Consider the following 20,126-nt stretch of genomic DNA (forward strand, 5'->3'; position numbering starts at 1 on the left):
TTGAAGTGGAGGAGGGTGTTAAAAGTAAAAGTTAATTAAAAAGAATTTTTCAAACGCAATTAAATCTGGCAAGAAGTAGCTGCTGTTCATTTTGAGAGGAAAAATTAAAATGAGTGTGATAAAAAAAAAGAAACAATTTAAAGCAATAAGTCGATAATCGACCCCAATCAATTAAATTGTAATAAAATATGTAACAAGGTGGGCATAACTAATTTTTAAAATGGGGCAATCAAATCACAATAGGAATTGGGGGATAATGAGAACTTGGAAGTATCGGAAAAATAATTAAACTTCGTTTTTTATTCCAGTGATTAGCTAAACCAAGATCAAGATTTGGTTAGATAAATTAAAACACATTAAAATAAACAAAGTTTAGTCAACTTAAAGTGTCAATGCAAATCTTATAAAAAGTTAAGAGTGATATCTCCTGAACCCTTAAAAATTAAAATCCTTTAACGTAAATCGACATACAGATAAATCGGTGTTTAATATTTTCGCGCCATAAAATGGTATTTGTCCATAATTGTTTGTCTCTTTTCAATTTCATTTGCAACATTTCCATTTCCATCTCCTATTAACGACACTTAAACAAAACTGCTAAAATGTAAATACATGATTCGTAAGATTATTATCTTTAAAAGGAAATTGAATACAATAACAATCAATAATAAAAACAGAAAATATTTTATAGGTTACAAATTCATAATGTAGCCTTAAGTTGTTCAACAAGCTGCAGGAACAAGTTACAATTTGTAACTGTGTGTATCTGTGCCTGTCATATCTAACTGTATTTACTTTTGTATAAGTAGTATCTAAACCGTGTTAAATTTTTAAGAACCTTCTGCTTTTTTTTCATTTCCCAGATTGTTTACAGGTGACAGGAAAATTTTTAAAACTTTTGTAAGGGAGAGTTGTGTAAGGAGATGTACCACCCTTAAAAGGTGGTTAATTTGTCAGGTTATTACAAGATAAATGAAGCTTGTTATTGATATTCCTCTGAGGAATATTTGCTTTTAATGTTGCTAATAAATGAGGAGAGAAAAAAATAGATTTTACATATTTAACAAGTATCATTGAACTAAAACAGAACTAGAACAGAACTAGAACAGAACTAGAACAGAACTAGAACAGAACTAGAACAGAACTAGAACAGAACTAGAACAGAACTAGAACAGAACTAGAACAGAACTAGAACAGAACTAGAACAGAACTAGAACAGAACTAGAACAGAACTAGAACAGAACTAGAACAGAACTAGAACAGAACTAGAACAGAACTAGAACAGAACTAGAACAGAACTAGAACAGAACTAGAACAGAACTAGAACAGAACTAGAACAGAACTAGAACAGAACTAGAACAGAACTAGAACAGAACTAGAACAGAACTAGAACAGAACTAGAACAGAACTAGAACAGAACTAGAACAGAACTAGAACAGAACTAGAACAGAACTAGAACAGAACTAGAACAGAACTAGAACAGAACTAGAACAGAACTAGAACAGAACTAGAACAGAACTAGAACAGAACTAGAACAGAACTAGAACAGAACTAGAACAGAACTAGAACAGAACTAGAACAGAACTAGAACAGAACTAGAACAGAACTAGAACAGAACTAGAACAGAACTTGAACTAGAGCAGAAGTAGAACAAGACTTTCGCCTGCATTTACAAGATTCTTTCTGCATAAAAAACTAGAAGTTCAAGTTGCTCAGAAATTAACTAAAAGTGATTGCTAAGAATAACAAATCGGACCTTTAACTAGAATGTTGATTATAATTCTCAATCTATCAACCATTTACATATGATATTGAGGCCTTAATAATGAAAAGCTAGCTTCTCTTCCTAAATCAATGTCTACAAATTTATAGGTTTTTCATTTAACTTACAAAGATTTAATATGCTCCAAATCAAAATATAAACTATATTCACAAACTATTAATCAGACTTCTACTAGCTGCAGGAAATAGACATACTAAAATTACATTTTCCCACTACAGAAGTTATTTTGCATGGCAAACTTACACAATTACTAAACTCTATTTGCGCTCAACACTTCTAACATCTGCTTAAAATGTTTATTTAACCAAATAAACTGCATAGAGATTATGAGGAAAACATGGCAAAATTTGTAAAAAATTTAACATAATAATAAGATTTCTTTATAACCTATAAATTTGTATTAAAACGACAAATAAAAGAAAATCAAATCATGTAAATTTATGCTGCAGCTTAACGTGAATATTAGAAAAACAAATCCCTGCAAAAAAAATAAGCGGCGAAAAAAAGAAAATTGATGTAAACAACCACCCACAAAACAAAAAAACACATGTGAGTGTCGAACAAACAAAAAAAACAGAATTAATTGTGTCCCATATGTAGAGCTATAAACATTTACACATTTACTCATACTCTTACATTTATGGCTAGGATTTGCAACACACACATCCCCATTTACAACCACAGCTACAGCTACACATAATCATATTTAATAATAAAAATAAAACGTTAAAAGAAATTTGTAAAGCCTACTTTAAGGGTAAGTGTTCGTTTGGTGTTTAAAAATTATGAGATTTTGTGTGTGTGTGTGTTTTTTTAGCAGGTTTTTTGCCATTGTTTCAAACGATTTTTTAACACATTTTTCTACCGCTTGTCTTTTTGAAATCATACACTTATTATTATTATTATGCTTCCCCTGCCAGTTTTAGTTTCGATTGTAGAGGTGGTGGCAAAGTATGGGGTACAACCGCAAACATAAAGTACATCTTAAGTAGCTAGTAAACGTTTTTTGTTTCTTGGCTGTTTTTTCACGTAATTATGAGTATCTTTTTTATAAGAGTCCTTGCTTTGTGGTGTAATCTTATTATGAGTTTTCTGCTTATTTCTTTTGCTCTTTTTTTAGGGTAATTTTCATCATTTTATGTTAACGAGGAGGAAAGTCAGGCCACAGAGCAGAGCTTATTATTTTCATGATAACTTTCTTATGAAGTTATAAATTTCATAAACGATAAAAGAACAACCAGCCACCAAAACCATTATTTTTTGTTTAATTTTTTCCTAAATAAAGCAAATATTTTATAAGAGGGTCATCATGGTAGTTTAAAAAAAACTGTTAAATACAATTAAATGAAAAAATTTACCAAAAATTTTAACACAAAATTCAATTGTGTTTTATTTTTTATCTTTTGAATGCGTTTTCTTTTTAATGGCTAATAACGTTCTCCGCTGGCTGCTGTACACATACAATGAATGAATAAAACAGCGAAAAAAAATATAAAATAAAAAAAATCACTATAACAACCTTAAATGAGCATCATACAGCCAGTCAGTCAGTTCAGTTAAGTTTAACAATGTGTTTTGAATACTAAATACTGTGTAAAAATGTGTTTAATTTTTTATGCAACCAGAAAAACACACAACGTTTTATACACATCTGCAATCATAGTTTGAAATTTTAAAAATAAAATGCCAACACTGCCATACACTTCTGCAACTTCCGTTTCCCGTTAAAGTACGAGAGAACAAAACAACAAAAAATAATAATAAACAAAAAAAAGTATGCAACATTATTATTGTTGTGTTAATACCCTACAATCCTTAATAATTGTTTTGATAAAAATTCCAAAATATAATGATAATGAAACGAGGGTAGCGATACATTTCAGATCAATTTAGAAAAAGCGGAACTGAACTAGAACTGAACTAGAACTGAACTAGAACTGAACTAGAACTGAACTAGAACTGAACTAGAACTGAACTAGAACTGAACTAGAACTGAACTAGAACTGAACTAGAACTGAACTAGAACTGAACTAGAACTGAACTAGAACTGAACTAGAACTGAACTAGAACTGAACTAGAACTGAACTAGAACTGAACTAGAACTGAACTAGAACTGAACTAGAACTGAACTAGAACTGAACTAGAACTGAACTAGAACTGAACTAGAACTGAACTAGAACTGAACTAGAACTGAACTAGAACTGAACTAGAACTGAACTAGAACTGAACTAGAACTGAACTAGAACTGAACTAGAACTGAACTAGAACTGAACTAGAACTGAACTAGAACTGAACTAGAACTGAACTAGAACTGAACTAGAACTGAACTAGAACTGAAGTAGAACTGAACTAGAACTGAACTGAACTGTCAAACAAACAAAACTGTCCACTTCAGTACCATTTAGTTATTTAACCCAAATACACCTCCTATTCTGTAGCAAATTGCAGAGAAACAAATAAACCAAAAAAGTATGCAATATTTTTTATGTAATTTACAAACGAACAAGTAAAATGTCATGTAATGTCACAAGGCAGCAGCATAAATGTAAATGTTTGCTGCTGAAAGGATTTGAACAAAAAACCAAAATAAAAGAACGCACAGTAGCAACGACAACAAAAAAAAATAACGCACAACTCTATGCATGTAAATTTCAGGTGACCACACGTGCTTTAAATAACCATTTTTTTCCTTCTACTACTGCCACAACTCTGTTGCACCACCATGTCGTTAGGTTTGTGACCATTGTTACACACAATCAAACTCGCAACAAATTCAATGATTAAGGCCAGTCGTTTTGCTGTGTTTTTTCCCCAATTGCTGTGACATTCAGTCAAAGTTTTGTGATTTTTTTTTTCACTTGTGTCCTTTTAACCACTTATGTTTGTGTCATGTTGTAATTTTTTTGTTGCTTCGTTTTTTTATTGCCCGTGTTTTTGCTGGGCAATTAGATGTGCGAGTGTAAGTACTACATCGGAACGACACCTTTTTAAATATTCCATGTACATCGTGTACATATTTTCCGCCACAAGTTGATTTCATTGATTTTTATGTCATAAATTGTTTTTTGATTTTTTTACTCCGTTTTGTTTTTTTTACAAGCAGGACTTATTAAAGCAGCAAATTATAATAACAATTAGTAGATACGATAGATATTTGCAGGTTTAACTTAAAACGTGTAACAATTGGAAACATTTCATTTGAATTTAATTTACTATTGAAATAAATTTAATAGCCCGTTTAGTTCAGAAAACCTAGTATATGTTAGTCACTTTTTTATTTTCCTCCATAATTAAATTCATAAATTTCGATTGCCCTTTTTAAATATTTTAAACAGGTTCTGTTGTTCCCCTTATTCCCTCTTTATTAAAATAAAAATATTGGTAATCATTGACGCATAAAATTTTAATTGATATACATTTTATTACTCAATTGATTGCTGATGACAACACAAACATTAAATTGTGTGAACAATTCCATTTGTTTGATAAAAATTTCATATATTTTATGATGCAATTAAACCCAAATCTTAAATCCTTAATAACTTTGTAACTAAGCGATTTTAAATGAGAAAAGGGCCTCCATCTGTGATCACTCCTATTTCTGACTCAAAATTGACTTTTTATATACAAAACTCAAAAAACCTTAAATCCTTAATAACTTTGTAAATACGCGTTTAAATGAGAAAAGGGCCTCCATCTGTGATCACTCATATAATAAACTCAAAAAACCTTAAATCCTTAATAACTTTGTAAATGAGAAAAAGGCCTCCATCTGTGATCACTCATATTTCTGACTCAAAATTGATTTTTTATATGAAAAAACTTAAAAAACCTTAAATCCTTAATAACTTTGTAAATAACTTACGTAAATAACTTTGTAAATGAGAAAAAGGCCTCCATCTGTGATCACTCCTATTTCTGACTCAAAATCGATTTTTTATATAAAAAAACTCAAAAAACCTTAAATCCTTAATAACTTTGTAAATACGTGTTTAAATGAGAAAAGGGCCTCCATCTGTGATCACTCCTATTTCTGACAAAAAAGGGCCTCCATCTGTGATCACTCCTATTTCTGACTCAAAATCGATTTTTTATATGAAAAAACTCAAAAATATTAAATCCTTAATAACTTTCATATTTCTGACTCAAACACTCATATTTCTGACTCAAAATCGATTTTTTATATAAAAAAAAAAACTGAAAAAAACTTAAATCCTTAACTTTGTAAATACGCGTTTAAATGAGAAAAGGGCCTCCATCTGTGATCACTCCTATTTCTGACTCAAAATTGATTTTTTATATAAAACACTCAAAAAACCTTAAATCCTTAATAACTTTGTAAATACGCGTTTAAATGAGAAAAGGGCCTCCATCTGTTATCACTCATATTTTTGACTCAAAATCAATTTTTTATATGAAAAAACTCAAAAAACCTTAAATCCTTAATAACTTTGTAAATACGCGTTTAAATGAGAAAAAGGCCTCCATCTGTGATCACTCCTATTTCTGACTCAAAATTGATTTTTTATATGAAAAAACTCAAAAATATTAAATCCTTAATAACTTTCATATTTCTGACTCAAACACTCATATTTCTGACTCAAAATCTATTTTTTATATAAAAAACTCAAAAAACCTTAAATCCTTAATAACTTTGTAAATACGTGTTTAAATGAGAAAAGGGCCTCCATCTGTGATCACTCCTATTTCTGACTCAAAATTGATTTTTTATATGAAAAAACTCAAAAATATTAAATCCTTAATAACTTTCATATTTCTGACTCAAACACTCATATTTCTGACTCAAAATCTATTTTTTATATAAAAAACTCAAAAAACCTTAAATCCTTAATAACTTTGTAAATACGCGTTTAAATGAGAAAAAGGCCTCCATCTGTGATCACTCCTATTTCTGACTCAAAATTGATTTTTTATATGAAAAAACTCAAAAATATTAAATCCTTAATAACTTTCATATTTCTGACTCAAACACTCATATTTCTGACTCAAAATCTATTTTTTATATAAAAAACTCAAAAAACCTTAAATCCTTAATAACTTTGTAAATACGTGTTTAAATGAGAAAAGGGCCTCCATCTGTGATCACTCCTATTTCTGACTCAAAATTGATTTTTTATATGAAAAAACTCAAAAATATTAAATCCTTAATAACTTTCATATTTCTGACTCAAACACTCATATTTCTGACTCAAAATCTATTTTTTATATAAAAAACTCAAAAAACCTTAAATCCTTAATAACTTTGTAAATACGCGTTTAAATGAGAAAAGGGCCTCCATCTGTGATCACTCATATTTCTGACTCAAAATCGATTTTTTATATAAACAACTCAAATTAATAACTTTGTAAATACGCGTTTAAATGAGAAAAGGACCTCCATCTGTGATCACTCATATTTCTAACTCAAAATTGATTTTTTATATAAAACACTCAAAAAACCTTAAATCCTTAATAACTTTGTAAATACGTGTTTAAATGAGAAAAGGGCCTCCATCTGTGATCACTCCTATTTCTGACTCAAAATTGATTTTTTATATGAAAAAACTCAAAAATATTAAATCCTTAATAACTTTCATATTTCTGACTCAAACACTCATATTTCTGACTCAAAATCTATTTTTTATATAAAAAACTCAAAAAACCTTAAATCCTTAATAACTTTGTAAATACGCGTTTAAATGAGAAAAGGGCCTCCATCTGTGATCACTCATATTTCTGACTCAAAATCGATTTTTTATATAAACAACTCAAATTAATAACTTTGTAAATACGCGTTTAAATGAGAAAAGGACCTCCATCTGTGATCACTCCTATTTCTGACTCAAAATTGATTTTTTATATAAAACACTCAAAAAACCTTAAATCCTTAATAACTTTGTAAATACGCGTTTAAATGAGAAAAGGGCCTCCATCTGTGATCACTCCTATTTCTGACTCAAAATTGATTTTTTATATGAAAAAACTCAAAAATATTAAATCCTTAATAACTTTCATATTTCTGACTCAAACACTCATATTTCTGACTCAAGCACTCATATTTCTGACTCAAAATCGATTTTTTATATAAAAAACTCAAAAAACCTTAAATCGTTAATAACTTTGTAAATACGCGTTTAAATGAGAAAAGGGCCTCCATCTGTGATCACTCCTATTTCTGACTAAAAATCGATTTTTATATAAAAAAACTCAAAAAACCTTAAATCCTTAATAACTTTGTAAATACGCGTTTAAATGAGAAAAGGGCCTCCATCTGTTATCACTCATATTTTTGACTCAAAATCAATTTTTTATATGAAAAAACTCAAAAAACCTTAAATCCTTAATAACTTTGTAAATACGCGTTTAAATGAGAAAAGGGCCTCCATCTGTGATCACTCCTATTTCTGACTCAAAATTGATTTTTTATATGAAAAAACTCAAAAAACCTTAAATCCTTAATAACTTTGTAAATACGTGTTTAAATGAGAAAAGGGCCTCCATCTGTGATCACTCCTATTTCTGACTCAAAATTGATTTTTTATATGAAAAAACTCAAAAATATTAAATCCTTAATAACTTTCATATTTCTGACTCAAACACTCATATTTCTGACTCAAACACTCATATTTCTGACTCAAACACTCATATTTCTGACTCAAAATCGATTTTTTATATAAAAAACTCAAAAAACCTTAAATCCTTAATAACTTTGTAAATACGCGTTTAAATGAGAAAAAGGCCTCCATCTGTGATCACTCCTATTTCTGACTCAAAATTGATTTTTTATATAAAACACTCAAAAAACCTTAAATCCTTAATAACTTTGTAAATACGCGTTTAAATGAGAAAAGGGCCTCCATATGTGATCACTCCTATTTCTGACTCAAAATTGATTTTTTATATGAAAAAACTCAAAAAACCTTAAATCCTTAATAACTTTGTAAATACGCGTTAAAATGTGATCACTCCTATTTCTGACTCAAAATTGATTTTTTATATAAAACACTCAAAAAACCTTAAATCCTTAATAACTTTGTAAATACGCGTTTAAATGAGAAAAAGGCCTCCATCTGTGATCACTCCTATTTCTGACTAAAAATCGATTTTTATATAAAAAAACTCAAAAAACTCAAAAAACCTTAAATCCTTAATAACTTTGTAAATACGCGTTTAAATGAGAAAAGGGCCTCCATCTGTTATCACTCATATTTTTGACTCAAAATCAATTTTTTATATGAAAAAACTCAAAAAACCTTAAATCCTTAATAACTTTGTAAATACGCGTTTAAATGAGAAAAAGGCCTCCATCTTTGATCACTCCTATTTCTGACTCAAAATTGATTTTTTATATGAAAAAACTCAAAAATATTAAATCCTTAATAACTTTCATATTTCTGACTCAAACACTCATATTTCTGACTCAAACACTCATATTTCTGACTCAAAATCGATTTTTTATATAAAAAACTCAAAAAACCTTAAATCCTTAATAACTTTGTAAATACGCGTTTAAATGAGAAAAAGGCCTCCATCTGTGATCACTCCTATTTCTGACTCAAAATCGATTTTTTATATGAAAAAACTCAAAAATATTAAATCCTTAATAACTTTCATATTTCTGACTCAAACACTCATATTTCTGACTCAAACACTCATATTTCTGACTCAAAATCGATTTTTTATATAAAAAACTCAAAAAACCTTAAATCCTTAATAACTTTGTAAATACGCGTTTAAATGAGAAAAGGGCCTCCATCTGTGATCACTCCTATTTCTGACTCAAAATCGATTTTTTTATATAAAAAACTCAAAAAACCTTAAATCCTTAATAACTTTGTAAATACGCGTTTAAATGAGAAAAAGGCCTACATCTGTGATCACTCTTATTTCTGACTCAAAATTGATTTTTTTATATAAAACACTCAAAAAAACCTTACATCCTTAATAACTTTGTAAATACGCGTTTAAGAAAAGGGCCTTCATCTGTGATCACTCATATTTCTGACTCAAAATTGATTTTTTTATATAAAACACTCAAAAAAACCTTACATCCTTAATAACTTTGTAAATACGCGTTTAAGAAAAAGGCCTCCATCTGTGATCACTCATATTTCTGACTCAAAATCGATTTTTTTATATAAAAAACTCAAAAAACCTTAAATCCTTAATAACTTTGTAAATACGCGTTTAAATGAGAAAAGGGCCTCCATCTGTGATCATCCTATTTCTGACTAAAAATCGATTTTTATATAAAAAAACTCAAAAAACCTTAAATCCTTAATAACTTTGTAAATACGCGTTTAAATGAGAAAAGGACCTCCATCTGTGATCACTCATATTTCTGACTCAAAATCGATTTTTTTATATAAAAAACTCAAAAAACCTTAAATCCTTAATAACTTTGTAAATACGCGTTTAAATGAGAAAAGGGCTTCCATCTGTGAACACTCATATTTCTGACTAAAAATCGATTTTTTTTATATAAAAAACTCAAAAAACCTTAAATCCTTAATAACTTTGTAAATACGCGTTTAAATGAGAAAAGGACCTCCATCTGTGATCACTCATATTTCTGACTCAAAATCGATTTTTTTATATAAAAAACTCAAAAAAACCTTACATCCTTAATAACTTTGTAAATACGCGTTTAAATGAGAAAAGGGCTTCCATCTGTGAACACTCATATTTCTGACTAAAAATCGATTTTTTTTATATAAAAAACTCAAAAAACCTTAAATCCTTAATAACTTTGTAAATACGCGTTTAAATGAGAAAAGGTGATCACTCCTATTTCTGACTCAAAATCGATTTTTTATATAAAAAAAACTCCAAAAATCTTTAAAAATAGTAAATCATGAATAACATTGCAAATACGGGTTTAAATGAGAAAAGGGCATCGAAATGTGATCACTCATATCAATAATTTCTGATTTAAAATCGGCTTATCAATATGCGATAAGATTTTCATTATAAAACTCAGTATAAAACTCTGCATTTAATAAATTCACCTATCACGACACACCACACTTGTTTATTTGACTTGCCCCCACACAAACACCCAGAGTTGTATACATTTCGTATGTTTTCTTTTCCTCTTTCATTTATTTTTTCTCTCTTCATTTCAGTTTTCACAATTGTGAAAAAGATTCTAACTTGTCGATGTCGTATTAAGAAAAAATGTGCTGATTTAAACAGTTTTTAATGCTTAAAAGTGTTAAAATATAATTAAATGAGCAAAGAATTATTGAATATCAGAAAAATATTATTAGCTGGTGAAAAGTAAACAAAATTGTTACAAAAATAAACAAAAACCCCGATAAGGGGATACTAAAGAAAAAAAAGCCACCAACAAAGTGATTGACCTCGAGTTAAAAGCAGCAGAAAATAATATAAGAAAAACATACAGTACAACAATAAAAAAAAAAAGAATACCAACCAAGTGAAGCAACAATTTCTATGATTGTGTGAGCTGGTGGTATGTGTTTGTTTTTTTTAATTTTTATGGAGTACTGTGAGTGGCTGAACTAGAAAACAAGTGCTCGCCTTACTTGACTGCCTGCATAGAGCAGAGCTTATAGTGGCTGACGGACGGACGGACGTGCTCTGGCACATCTTTATGTTGAGGGGGGAAAAGAAAAAGGTCAAGAATTTCAGTTAATACAGCGACAAAACAGCGAGATCCGTATGTGTGCATGCATGTTTTGTTAATTGTTCAACAATTGAGCAGCACAGCACATACATATTTGAAGAGAAACAACAATTGCAATAACAAATTAGCCAGGTAAACCTGAAAAAGGTGAGCAGCATTTGTGGCAGCAGGAGACGGAAGTTCGGGAGGGGGCTTAAATAGCTCCGACAATGGGCACAAGTAGTTTTCAAGCTGAAGGTGAGGCTCAAGGCTTTAAAGTATTATTTTGCTATTTTGTTCTTTTCTTATAAATTGTCGTTGTTCTTTTGTGGTTTTTTTATATTTATTTTATTGTTTTAATTCTAGATAACAAATTATTTGTGAATCTTAATATTCAGCCGACAAGTAGTGGAGGTGGTATTGTTGGTGGCAGCAGTACCCCGTCAACGTCCAACAATATGAATGTGGAATTATGTTTGGTATGCGGAGATCGTGCCTCGGGACGTCACTATGGAGCCATCAGTTGTGAAGGATGCAAGGGGTTCTTCAAGCGTTCGATACGCAAACAGTTGGGTTACCAGTGTCGCGGTGCAATGAATTGCGAGGTCACCAAACACCATCGCAATCGTTGCCAGTTTTGCAGATTGCAAAAATGTTTGGCCAGCGGCATGAGAAGTGATTGTAATTTTCATTTAATAATGTCGACAAACATTTTAACAAACGTTTTTTTTTTATTTGGAAAATCTTGTTTGGAATGTTTTGTTTGTTGTAATCCCCCCCTAGTTGTATTTGTCCCACTAACATTTGTTGTGTATTAAATAATGGGGAGCAGAGAATATTTAATGATTTCATTTTAAAAAGTTCAGGCTTATTAGGAAAAATCTAAAAAAAAAATTGTTACAATTATCTAATTGCATGATAACAACAGACAATAGGAAATTATTTAAAAATAGTTCCAATTGGAAAATATGTAGAGACCCGAATGAAACAGCTTTTTTCAAGGCGAAACCTAATCTAATATACAGCTAGTAAATCATTACTCGGCCTAATTCGAAACAAACCGAAACTTTTCGCATAATTCATTTTAAGCGCCCATATAAGGTCCGAAAATCTTATAAAAATCGATATTGAGATGAATTTCGACTCAACTTTTAATATACCTAAACAGAATATAAATTTTATAACGAACGGTCCATAATTGATCATAGCTTCCATATAAAGCCAAGAAATAGAATCTAAATATTCGATTTTCTTAACTTGTCAACTTTTTTCCAACCAAAAAGTCGACTTTTTTCAGCAAAAGATCTATTGTTCGAACAATTGCAATTAATATTATCAAGGTCCTTTCTGCTCAAATTATCTCCCGCCCCATTTCATATACTATTTGTTTAATCCCTTCTTTAACTCTGTTTAGAATCACTCTTTAGTTATGCATGTTCATTACTTCATACTAATCCTTAAATGTTTCATTAAATTTAAGTTAAAAGCGATTTCTAGGCCAGAAATTAAACAAATATATTTTCCTTCCCTTACCTACAGCTGTACAACATGAAAGGAAACCTATTTTGGATAAAAAGGACCCAAATGCTGCCACATCGGCGGGACAAACAACAGCACAGGCTCTAACTGTTGGTGGAGGGGGAGGAGTAGGAGGTAGTGGTGTGAAATCAACAAATGCTAGTCCACAATTTCAACAACGAACGAAATCTTCCTCATCCTCATCAATATTTAATCACAACCTAAATGCAGCAGCTGCAGCGGCAGCAGCTTCCAATACTGCTGCTGCTTTTGCTTTGGATACTAGTAATTTAGCTGCTCCAGAAATATTTGGTTTAAATTTTGCCGAACTAACACAAACATTAAGTGAGTTTTGTAAATTTTGTCACAAACATACATAAAAAGTAAATTTTAATTTGTCCCCATTACCAGTACAACAAGCTCAACAGCAGCAGCAGCAGCAACAACAACAACAACAGCAGCAGCAGCAACAACAACATCAGTTAACAAATCAAGTTTCTACAAATGCTGGCAAACAACCCCTGCATTACTCACCTGAACCCAAACATCTTTTGCCGGACAACGATTTGGATGATGATGAAGACGACAGCGACTGTATTGACATTGATGGTTTACGCAACTTTGCCAATGCCGCCTCCAACAATAGCAGCAATAATAACCAGGAGGCCATTGATTATGCCATAACAATGGGTTTGCGCAACTTTGCCAAAACGGTGATAAACAATAATAATCAAAATATTAATTTTAACATGGATGCCTTGACGCCCAATCCCACACCAGCTGTGGGCCTAATACAAAACTCCTTAGATAAACGGGTCATTGATAAGGCTTTGCAAATGCTGCATCCAATTAAGCAGCAATTAGAAACTCAAATGGCCAATGAAGACAATGGCTTAATAATCAAAAATGAACTAAACGATGACGATGATATGGGTGAAACTAGTGGCAATGAAGATGAGTTTATAACAGACTGTATGGATTTGGAAGAGCAACAAAATCAAAGAGACTTTGTCATAAATGAGTCTATATTTGAGAATGACTTAATATCTCCCAGCTATGCGAGTTTTAATTTACAAACACCCAATTTGGTGTCGTCCTATTTCAATGTCCATTATGTTTGCGAGTCCGGTTCACGCATTATATTCTTGACTGTGATGTGGCTACGTAAAGTACAAGCATTTGTGGATTTGTCTCAACGCTCTCAAATCATTTTATTGCGCAGTGCCTGGCCCTCTTTGCTGGCCCTTGCTGTGGCCCAGGTACGCAAACTGTCGCAAAGTACCATTGTCAATACCCTCATTCATAATGTACGCCAACTGTCCGATATAGAAAAAATCGATCCACAAAGAATCAAAAAACTAAGTGAACACATAGCTCGTTTAAATTCCTTTATTCAAGCTATTCAAGCCCTTGAACCTTCCGACATGGAATACGCTCTCCTACGTTTGGCCTGTCTCTTTAATCCCCATGCGTTTTTGAGACGCAAAGAACAGTCGGTGCGCGTTTACGTGCAACGTGTCCAGCAGTATGTTCTAAGCAGTCTGCGCAAATTGATTGTATCTCAAGATTTACCCGCCTACGAAGCTGAGGAACGTTTTAATAGTTTAGTTCTCAACCTGATGCCGTTGAGTGCCTTTGAGTCAGACTCTATTGAGGATTTATTCTTTTCAAATCTAGTGGGGCAAGTGCAAATTGACAATATGTTACCGTATATTTTAACACTGAGTAGCAGTGTGGGAAACTTTAATTGTTAAGTTTATTTTTATTTTTTTTTATTCTCCTAGATCTATAATGTTGATGTTTATCGTTTATCTTTTTTTTTTTCTTTTTGTATCTTTTTACTAGACTGATAAATAAATATATGACTATATATTATACATATTATATTGAGTATAAAGTGTGTGCGTTAAGCACTTTAAATAGTTATAGATTTTATGTATTTTGGTTGAACATTTTTAAGAAAATATTCTTATGTATGTCAATGATTCTTTTAGTATTATATAAAAGAATCTTTATGATTTATATGTTAAAATTTAAATAATAAAAAAAAATAAAGAATTTAAAATAAATGAAAGAATGTTTGTTTTTAGGGAAATTGGGTTAGATAAAAACATTGACAATTGGATTCTACGTTCAGAAACGATCAGAGTCTCACTTGGCGAAGGATTGTTTTTTTTTCGTTTTCAAATCCGATTCCGATAATGATTGGATTCTATGACAACCCCCGTATGACAGGTGTTTTCCCCCAGGCATGAATTCTCGACAAAAGTTGAACTTTTATAACGATATCGATGTGCTCACAGCAAATAGATTTGGTCTCCGGAATGAGCAAAGTCTCACTTGGAGAATTATTGTTTTCTCAGTGTCAGCTTTAGCAACCGAAAGAATGAGTTTGATCAGTTACCAACAACGATATCGAAGATCTCACGAAAAATTAATATTCGCTCTGAAATGACCCTATGCTAAAAATTTGTCAACTCAGCTACATATGAAAGGTTCTGCTCTCCGGAAAGAACCGAATCTAAGTGCTGACTTTCACATAGAAGAGACAGGAAGAAAAAAAGGAAAATCTTTCCACTCTCCTCTACAAACTTAAGCCTTGCTCGAGTAAACTTGACGTGTATGAACCACCACTAACATGGTCAGATATTGTCAGACACTACTGTATCAACCGAACATTTTGCCATAGGAAAGCACCACATAACGATCGTTCCCACGACAATTGGAACTCCGTTCCGGAACGACCCGAATCATATTCGGCCAAAGATTGTCAACTCATCGTACAGCTGTCGCCGAAAGTTTTTTCCCTAGGAAAGAACAATCGGCTATAGTCGAACTGTTACAACAACAAACACATAACGATAGGCGAAAATTACAGACAAACCCTATAGTTTTTCAGCAAGAAAGAACATAACGATATCTAGATGAAAATGGAACTTACAAAGTGAGCTGTGCAAATTCTCCTTTTGGGCGGCTACTTGTTAAACTAGGCTAAAATGTATGAATATTCGGTATCGAATTAAACAAAAAAAAATAATTCGGAGATTTTTTCGAAAACAAATTTTGTTGAAACAATTTTTGGGTAAAACAAATTATGGTGAAAAAAATTCGAGTCGGAATTTCTATGGATTTCTATACGTTTCAATGACTAAACATTTCTATAACTTAGTAAAAAATTTGTGGGCCGATTTTCCTGATTTTAAACAGCAACCGAACCGGGTCTATAGCGGATACATTGATCTATGAATCATGTATGTAAGTTATTTGGGGGCTACGGAAAGTTGATTTCAACATACATACGGATTGATGAATATGGTTATATCAACTCCGCTATCTATAACGATCAAGAATATATACATTGTGGGGTCGGAAATGAAAAAATTACAAACGGGATGACAAACTTATATATACCATTGCCACTCATGGTGAAGGTTATACAAATTATAGAATTTAAAAGTAGAATCGTTTGAAAAAGAAAAACAAGAAAATGTTTAGAAACTATCTATACCTTCTTCAAATCAGTTAATCTTCGAAAATTTTAATTGCGAATAATGATAATACGAAATTTGTCTAAAGTTTTAAATTTTCTCTAAATTATTAAAACTCAAAAAAGAAAGTATGCTCAACATATTCATATTAGGAAACAACAAAACTGGACACTTACCTTGTTGAATCTTGCTATATAGTTTTCATTGTTTAATGCATTTGTTTGTAACTTGATTCTTGATTAATTTTCTTGATTGTAGTTATATTTTCTAAACTGTTCTTATATTTTCTTGATTCTTGATAAATTATCTTGATTAAATGTCTGATGAGTATGAATTATGCATGAAAAATTAAGGATAATGATTTCCAAGTCTTCAAAAACAAATAATAAATAAAATATGAACGATACCGTACGCCTTTGAACTGAAAACAAATAAAGAATTTTTTTCATTCACATGATGACAACTCAGATTAGCTAAGAATACTTGATATTATAAAATTTTTTTAAATTTTTTTTAGTACTAGTATGTGAACATTTTTATTTTTAGTCACGGAAATGCCCATATACGGTCTTCAACATTAATGATAACAAACAACTACAAACTTTTAAAAAGCAAGGTTGGCTACAACTATTTATTTTCCATCCCACATTTTTATATGGAAAATATATTTTCTAGTGTTCCATCTTTCTACACTCTTTGTTAACCAACCTTGTTTTCCTAACTTTAACTCAATACTTACACTCTTTTTTGCTGTAATAAACAGCAAATGTTTTCATTAAACTTTGAAATATCTTCTAAAAATGTGGCTGGTTAACTTTAATAGTTTAGGAAAATCGTTTCGAATTCTTGACTTGTCATTTATTTTTTTAAGTGTTTTTTTTTAAATTAAAGTATATTTTTCTGCTCTCTTACGCCACTCACTAAGCGCCGGTGTAAGATCTTTGTCGTTAATCGAGGGCATACGTTTGAGAGAACTGTGTACACCAATGTCCGCAATAGACATTTGATCGCCACCAAAGTATTGGCGCTTTTGCAGGCGATTATTGAGGATTCTAATCATATTAGCCTTAGATTTGGGGGTGGTGCAACGCAACAATTGATAGCAAATGTCCAGCACAGCATCAATTTCATTGCAGAGAGGAGAATCTTCGTAGCGATATTCGGTGGGACCCACACGACCCAAATAGCGAATGATATTTACCTCACCATAGATGGGCACATACATGGTGGGTGAGCTAATCATTTCGGTGTGTTCACCTAAAAATTTAAAACAAAATTAAAAATATTTTTATTTAAATGAAATTACAATAAAAAAAGAAGCTTACAATTTTTCCATATCAAAGTGACATTGATTTTGGGTAATTTTGGATTAACTTTAACTGCTTTTAAAGCACTTTCGAAGGCTTTAGCCTCTTTGCCAATATCGTTCATGGTGGAGTGTGTGAAAGTTTTCACATCCAGGGTAAATAAGTCTTTCCAGGCATTTTTAATAGCCAACAAGGCATAAGGTATAAAATTGGGATGACCATTTATGACCACATCATGCAAAGGTTCCTAAAAAATAATCACAAAAATAAATTAATACAAAAAGACTAAAATTTAGCACTTAAAATGTGTACATACCTCTTTGAGACCACCATTATTTGTTGTTGTAAACGAAGTTGTTGTATGTTGTGGACCTTTTGCGCATAAACCCAAAGTGGAACGTATACCAGCCAGTTGAGCTTTTAAATCATTCAACTGTTGCATGACCTTTTCTTGTCTGACCGCCACATTATGGGCATCATCACCAGAGACCTTTGTGGTTTATAGAAAATAATTAAAGGTTTTTAATTTAGATAAAGAATTCAATTGTTAAAGAATTTTCAATTAAGTGTACAATTTAGTGTTTTTAGGTTAGTTTTATGACATATGAATTGAAGAAGAAAAAGAAGCATTAAAGCACCTCCGCATTCATCTCTCTTTTGTCTTGTCTGTCACTACTACTCTACAATACGGTAATATCACGTATTTTGCGGCACAAAAACACCACCACCTCTTTAAGAACTTTTCGTTAAACTAAAGAAAAATGGGCAGCAAAACAAAGACGAAAAAACATTATGAGCAGCTAAACAATAGAGTTGCCTAACCTAAACATAAGATTGGGGGGGTTTGGAGATATCCAACGAGGAATGGTAATAAATCAATAAATTAAGAACATATTAAAGATTTTCGAAAAAAACTTAACTACAAAATTATAAAGAATAATACATATGACAAAAGGAAATTACTGAATAAGTGAAATATAAGCGTGACTATCACGGATAAATTGATGTATCAATCATGTATTTAAGTTATTTGGGGTCTTCGCAAAGCAAATTTTGAGTAATTTTTTTTGTTTGAGTTTTTTTCTAGATTCCGCTCTATTTCTATTTCTCTATGGACCTAACTCAGTTGTCAAAACCTAAAACTAGGTGAAAACAGAACATAGTGTGATTATTTTTTACTAATACATACTCACCAGTTTTTTGACAACTGAGTTCGATCTTTGACAGGAGACTTTCCGATCTATGTGATTTCTCTATGGCAATAACTGCCTAGATTTTTGTAAAATGCTGGAGCTCTTTTCCATTCCTTCATAAATAATTTTAATTCCAACCACTTAAATATTATACACATTTCCCCACAAAAACAAAACAAACACAATTCCATAAATTGGCAACCTTATATTGCCAAACATTGTTTTCTTTTTTAAGAAATTTCCAAAAATAGTTCAATGAAAGAGAAATGGCCAGCTGGTACATTGCATTAACATACCAATAATAAGCGACATGTAAAGTTAACAGTGACAGGTGTTAAATGTTAGTGAATCCTTAAATGCTAATGTTAAGTGAAGATAATGATGAAGTACATTGCATTAGTGGGTTATAAATGGGTTATATATTCCACGTTTTAGCCACGCCTCTATTACTAACACACTAGTATTTAATTTGCAAATTTCTATATATTATTAGTAATGATCAATTTGATTAGTAAAACAAAACAAACACAAAATGCAATTTTGAATGGAACACACAAAAAAAATATAAATTTAACCTTAAGTAATTGTTGTATTTGCAAACCCAGTTTATCCAAATCTAAGGGACAACACGTGCTAACAGCAGAGGCAGTGGTTGCAGACGTGGTCTTACCATTTTTTATATTAAAAAAGCCCTTTAAATAACATAGAATTTTAGAAAGAAAATCACACCGATTTATTAAAATAAACGAAAATTTTGTCTACGCTATATGTATGACGAAATACTCACATTGAAATTATTTCTGGCGGCAGCAGCCCCCGAGACGCTGTCTACGGTATTTGCAGATAAATTCATATTTTTCATTTCATACATACACTTGGGTACATTAATATCAAATTGTGGCAATAGGGTTTTTAATTCATACATTTTTAAGCACTTTTATTTGTTTAATTTATAATTTTCTAATTATTTTGCACAATTTTTCACGAGCGCACACAAATTTGCCACCGACACGAATTAAAACTATATACTTTCTGATTTATACAAGGTGGCGACTGTCTGCCAATATGTTTGATTTTTTCAGAGACATTTGAGCTGTCAAATTATGCATATTTTATAGTTGCTTTTGGATTTGTTGTGATTTTTGCTACAACAAACACAAGTGACTTTGACAGTTCGATTAATAAAACAATAATGAACTGTGTTATCGA

General features: G+C 31.1%; 2 protein-coding genes across 4 annotated transcripts; one reads left to right on the plus strand and one right to left on the minus strand.

Moving 5' to 3' along the window:
- The first annotated feature begins 10,921 nt into the window (after positions 1-10,921).
- Hr78 (Hormone-receptor-like in 78) lies at positions 10,922-15,006 on the plus strand. Of its 2 annotated transcripts, none has more exons than XM_065503067.1 (4): positions 10,922-11,669; positions 11,778-12,092; positions 12,951-13,274; positions 13,341-15,006. In XM_065503067.1, exons 1-4 carry the CDS (start codon positions 11,642-11,644, stop codon positions 14,681-14,683), a joined length of 2,010 nt encoding a protein of 669 aa, XP_065359139.1. In that variant the 5' UTR covers positions 10,922-11,641; the 3' UTR covers positions 14,684-15,006. The 2 variants fall into 2 exon arrangements, with proteins under 2 accessions (XP_065359139.1, XP_065359140.1); XM_065503068.1 differs by having other exon boundaries at positions 11,778-12,086.
- Positions 15,007-17,227: 2,221 nt separating this feature from the next.
- Positions 17,228-19,932, minus strand: AIMP2 (aaRS-interacting multifunctional protein 2). Of its 2 annotated transcripts, XM_065503238.1 has the most exons (5): positions 19,705-19,932; positions 19,493-19,609; positions 18,041-18,214; positions 17,743-17,971; positions 17,228-17,674 (listed from the first exon to the last, which is right to left on the minus strand). In XM_065503238.1, exons 1-5 carry the CDS (start codon positions 19,840-19,842, stop codon positions 17,298-17,300), a joined length of 1,035 nt encoding a protein of 344 aa, XP_065359310.1. In that variant the 5' UTR covers positions 19,843-19,932; the 3' UTR covers positions 17,228-17,297. The 2 variants fall into 2 exon arrangements, with proteins under 2 accessions (XP_065359310.1, XP_065359311.1); XM_065503239.1 differs by lacking the exon at positions 19,493-19,609 and having other exon boundaries at positions 19,705-19,931.
- Between the last annotated feature and the right edge of the window lie 194 nt (positions 19,933-20,126).

The sequence above is a fragment of the Calliphora vicina genome, chromosome 3, assembly GCF_958450345.1.
Source record: "Calliphora vicina chromosome 3, idCalVici1.1, whole genome shotgun sequence".
Lineage (NCBI taxonomy): Eukaryota > Metazoa > Arthropoda > Insecta > Diptera > Calliphoridae > Calliphora > Calliphora vicina.

What these genes read in the sequence shown, in the direction of transcription:
- Hr78 (XM_065503067.1), top strand. Translation starts at nt 11,642, where the DNA reads ATGGGCACAAGTAGTTTTCAAGCTGAAG. An exon ending in CAGCGGCATGAGAAGTGATT is followed by an intron (nt 12,093 to 12,950) that starts GTAATTTTCATT and finishes CCTTACCTACAG; the next exon opens with CTGTACAACATGAAAGGAAA. An exon ending in CGAACTAACACAAACATTAA is followed by an intron (nt 13,275 to 13,340) that starts GTGAGTTTTGTA and finishes CCCCATTACCAG; the next exon opens with TACAACAAGCTCAACAGCAG.
- AIMP2 (XM_065503238.1), bottom strand. Translation starts at nt 19,842, where the DNA reads ATGTATGAATTAAAAACCCTATTGCCACAATTTGATATTAATGTACCC. An exon ending in ATAATGGTGGTCTCAAAGAG is followed by an intron (nt 17,972 to 18,040) that starts GTATGTACACAT and finishes ATTATTTTTTAG; the next exon opens with GAACCTTTGCATGATGTGGT. An exon ending in CACTTTGATATGGAAAAATT is followed by an intron (nt 17,675 to 17,742) that starts GTAAGCTTCTTT and finishes TTAAATTTTTAG; the next exon opens with GTGAACACACCGAAATGATT.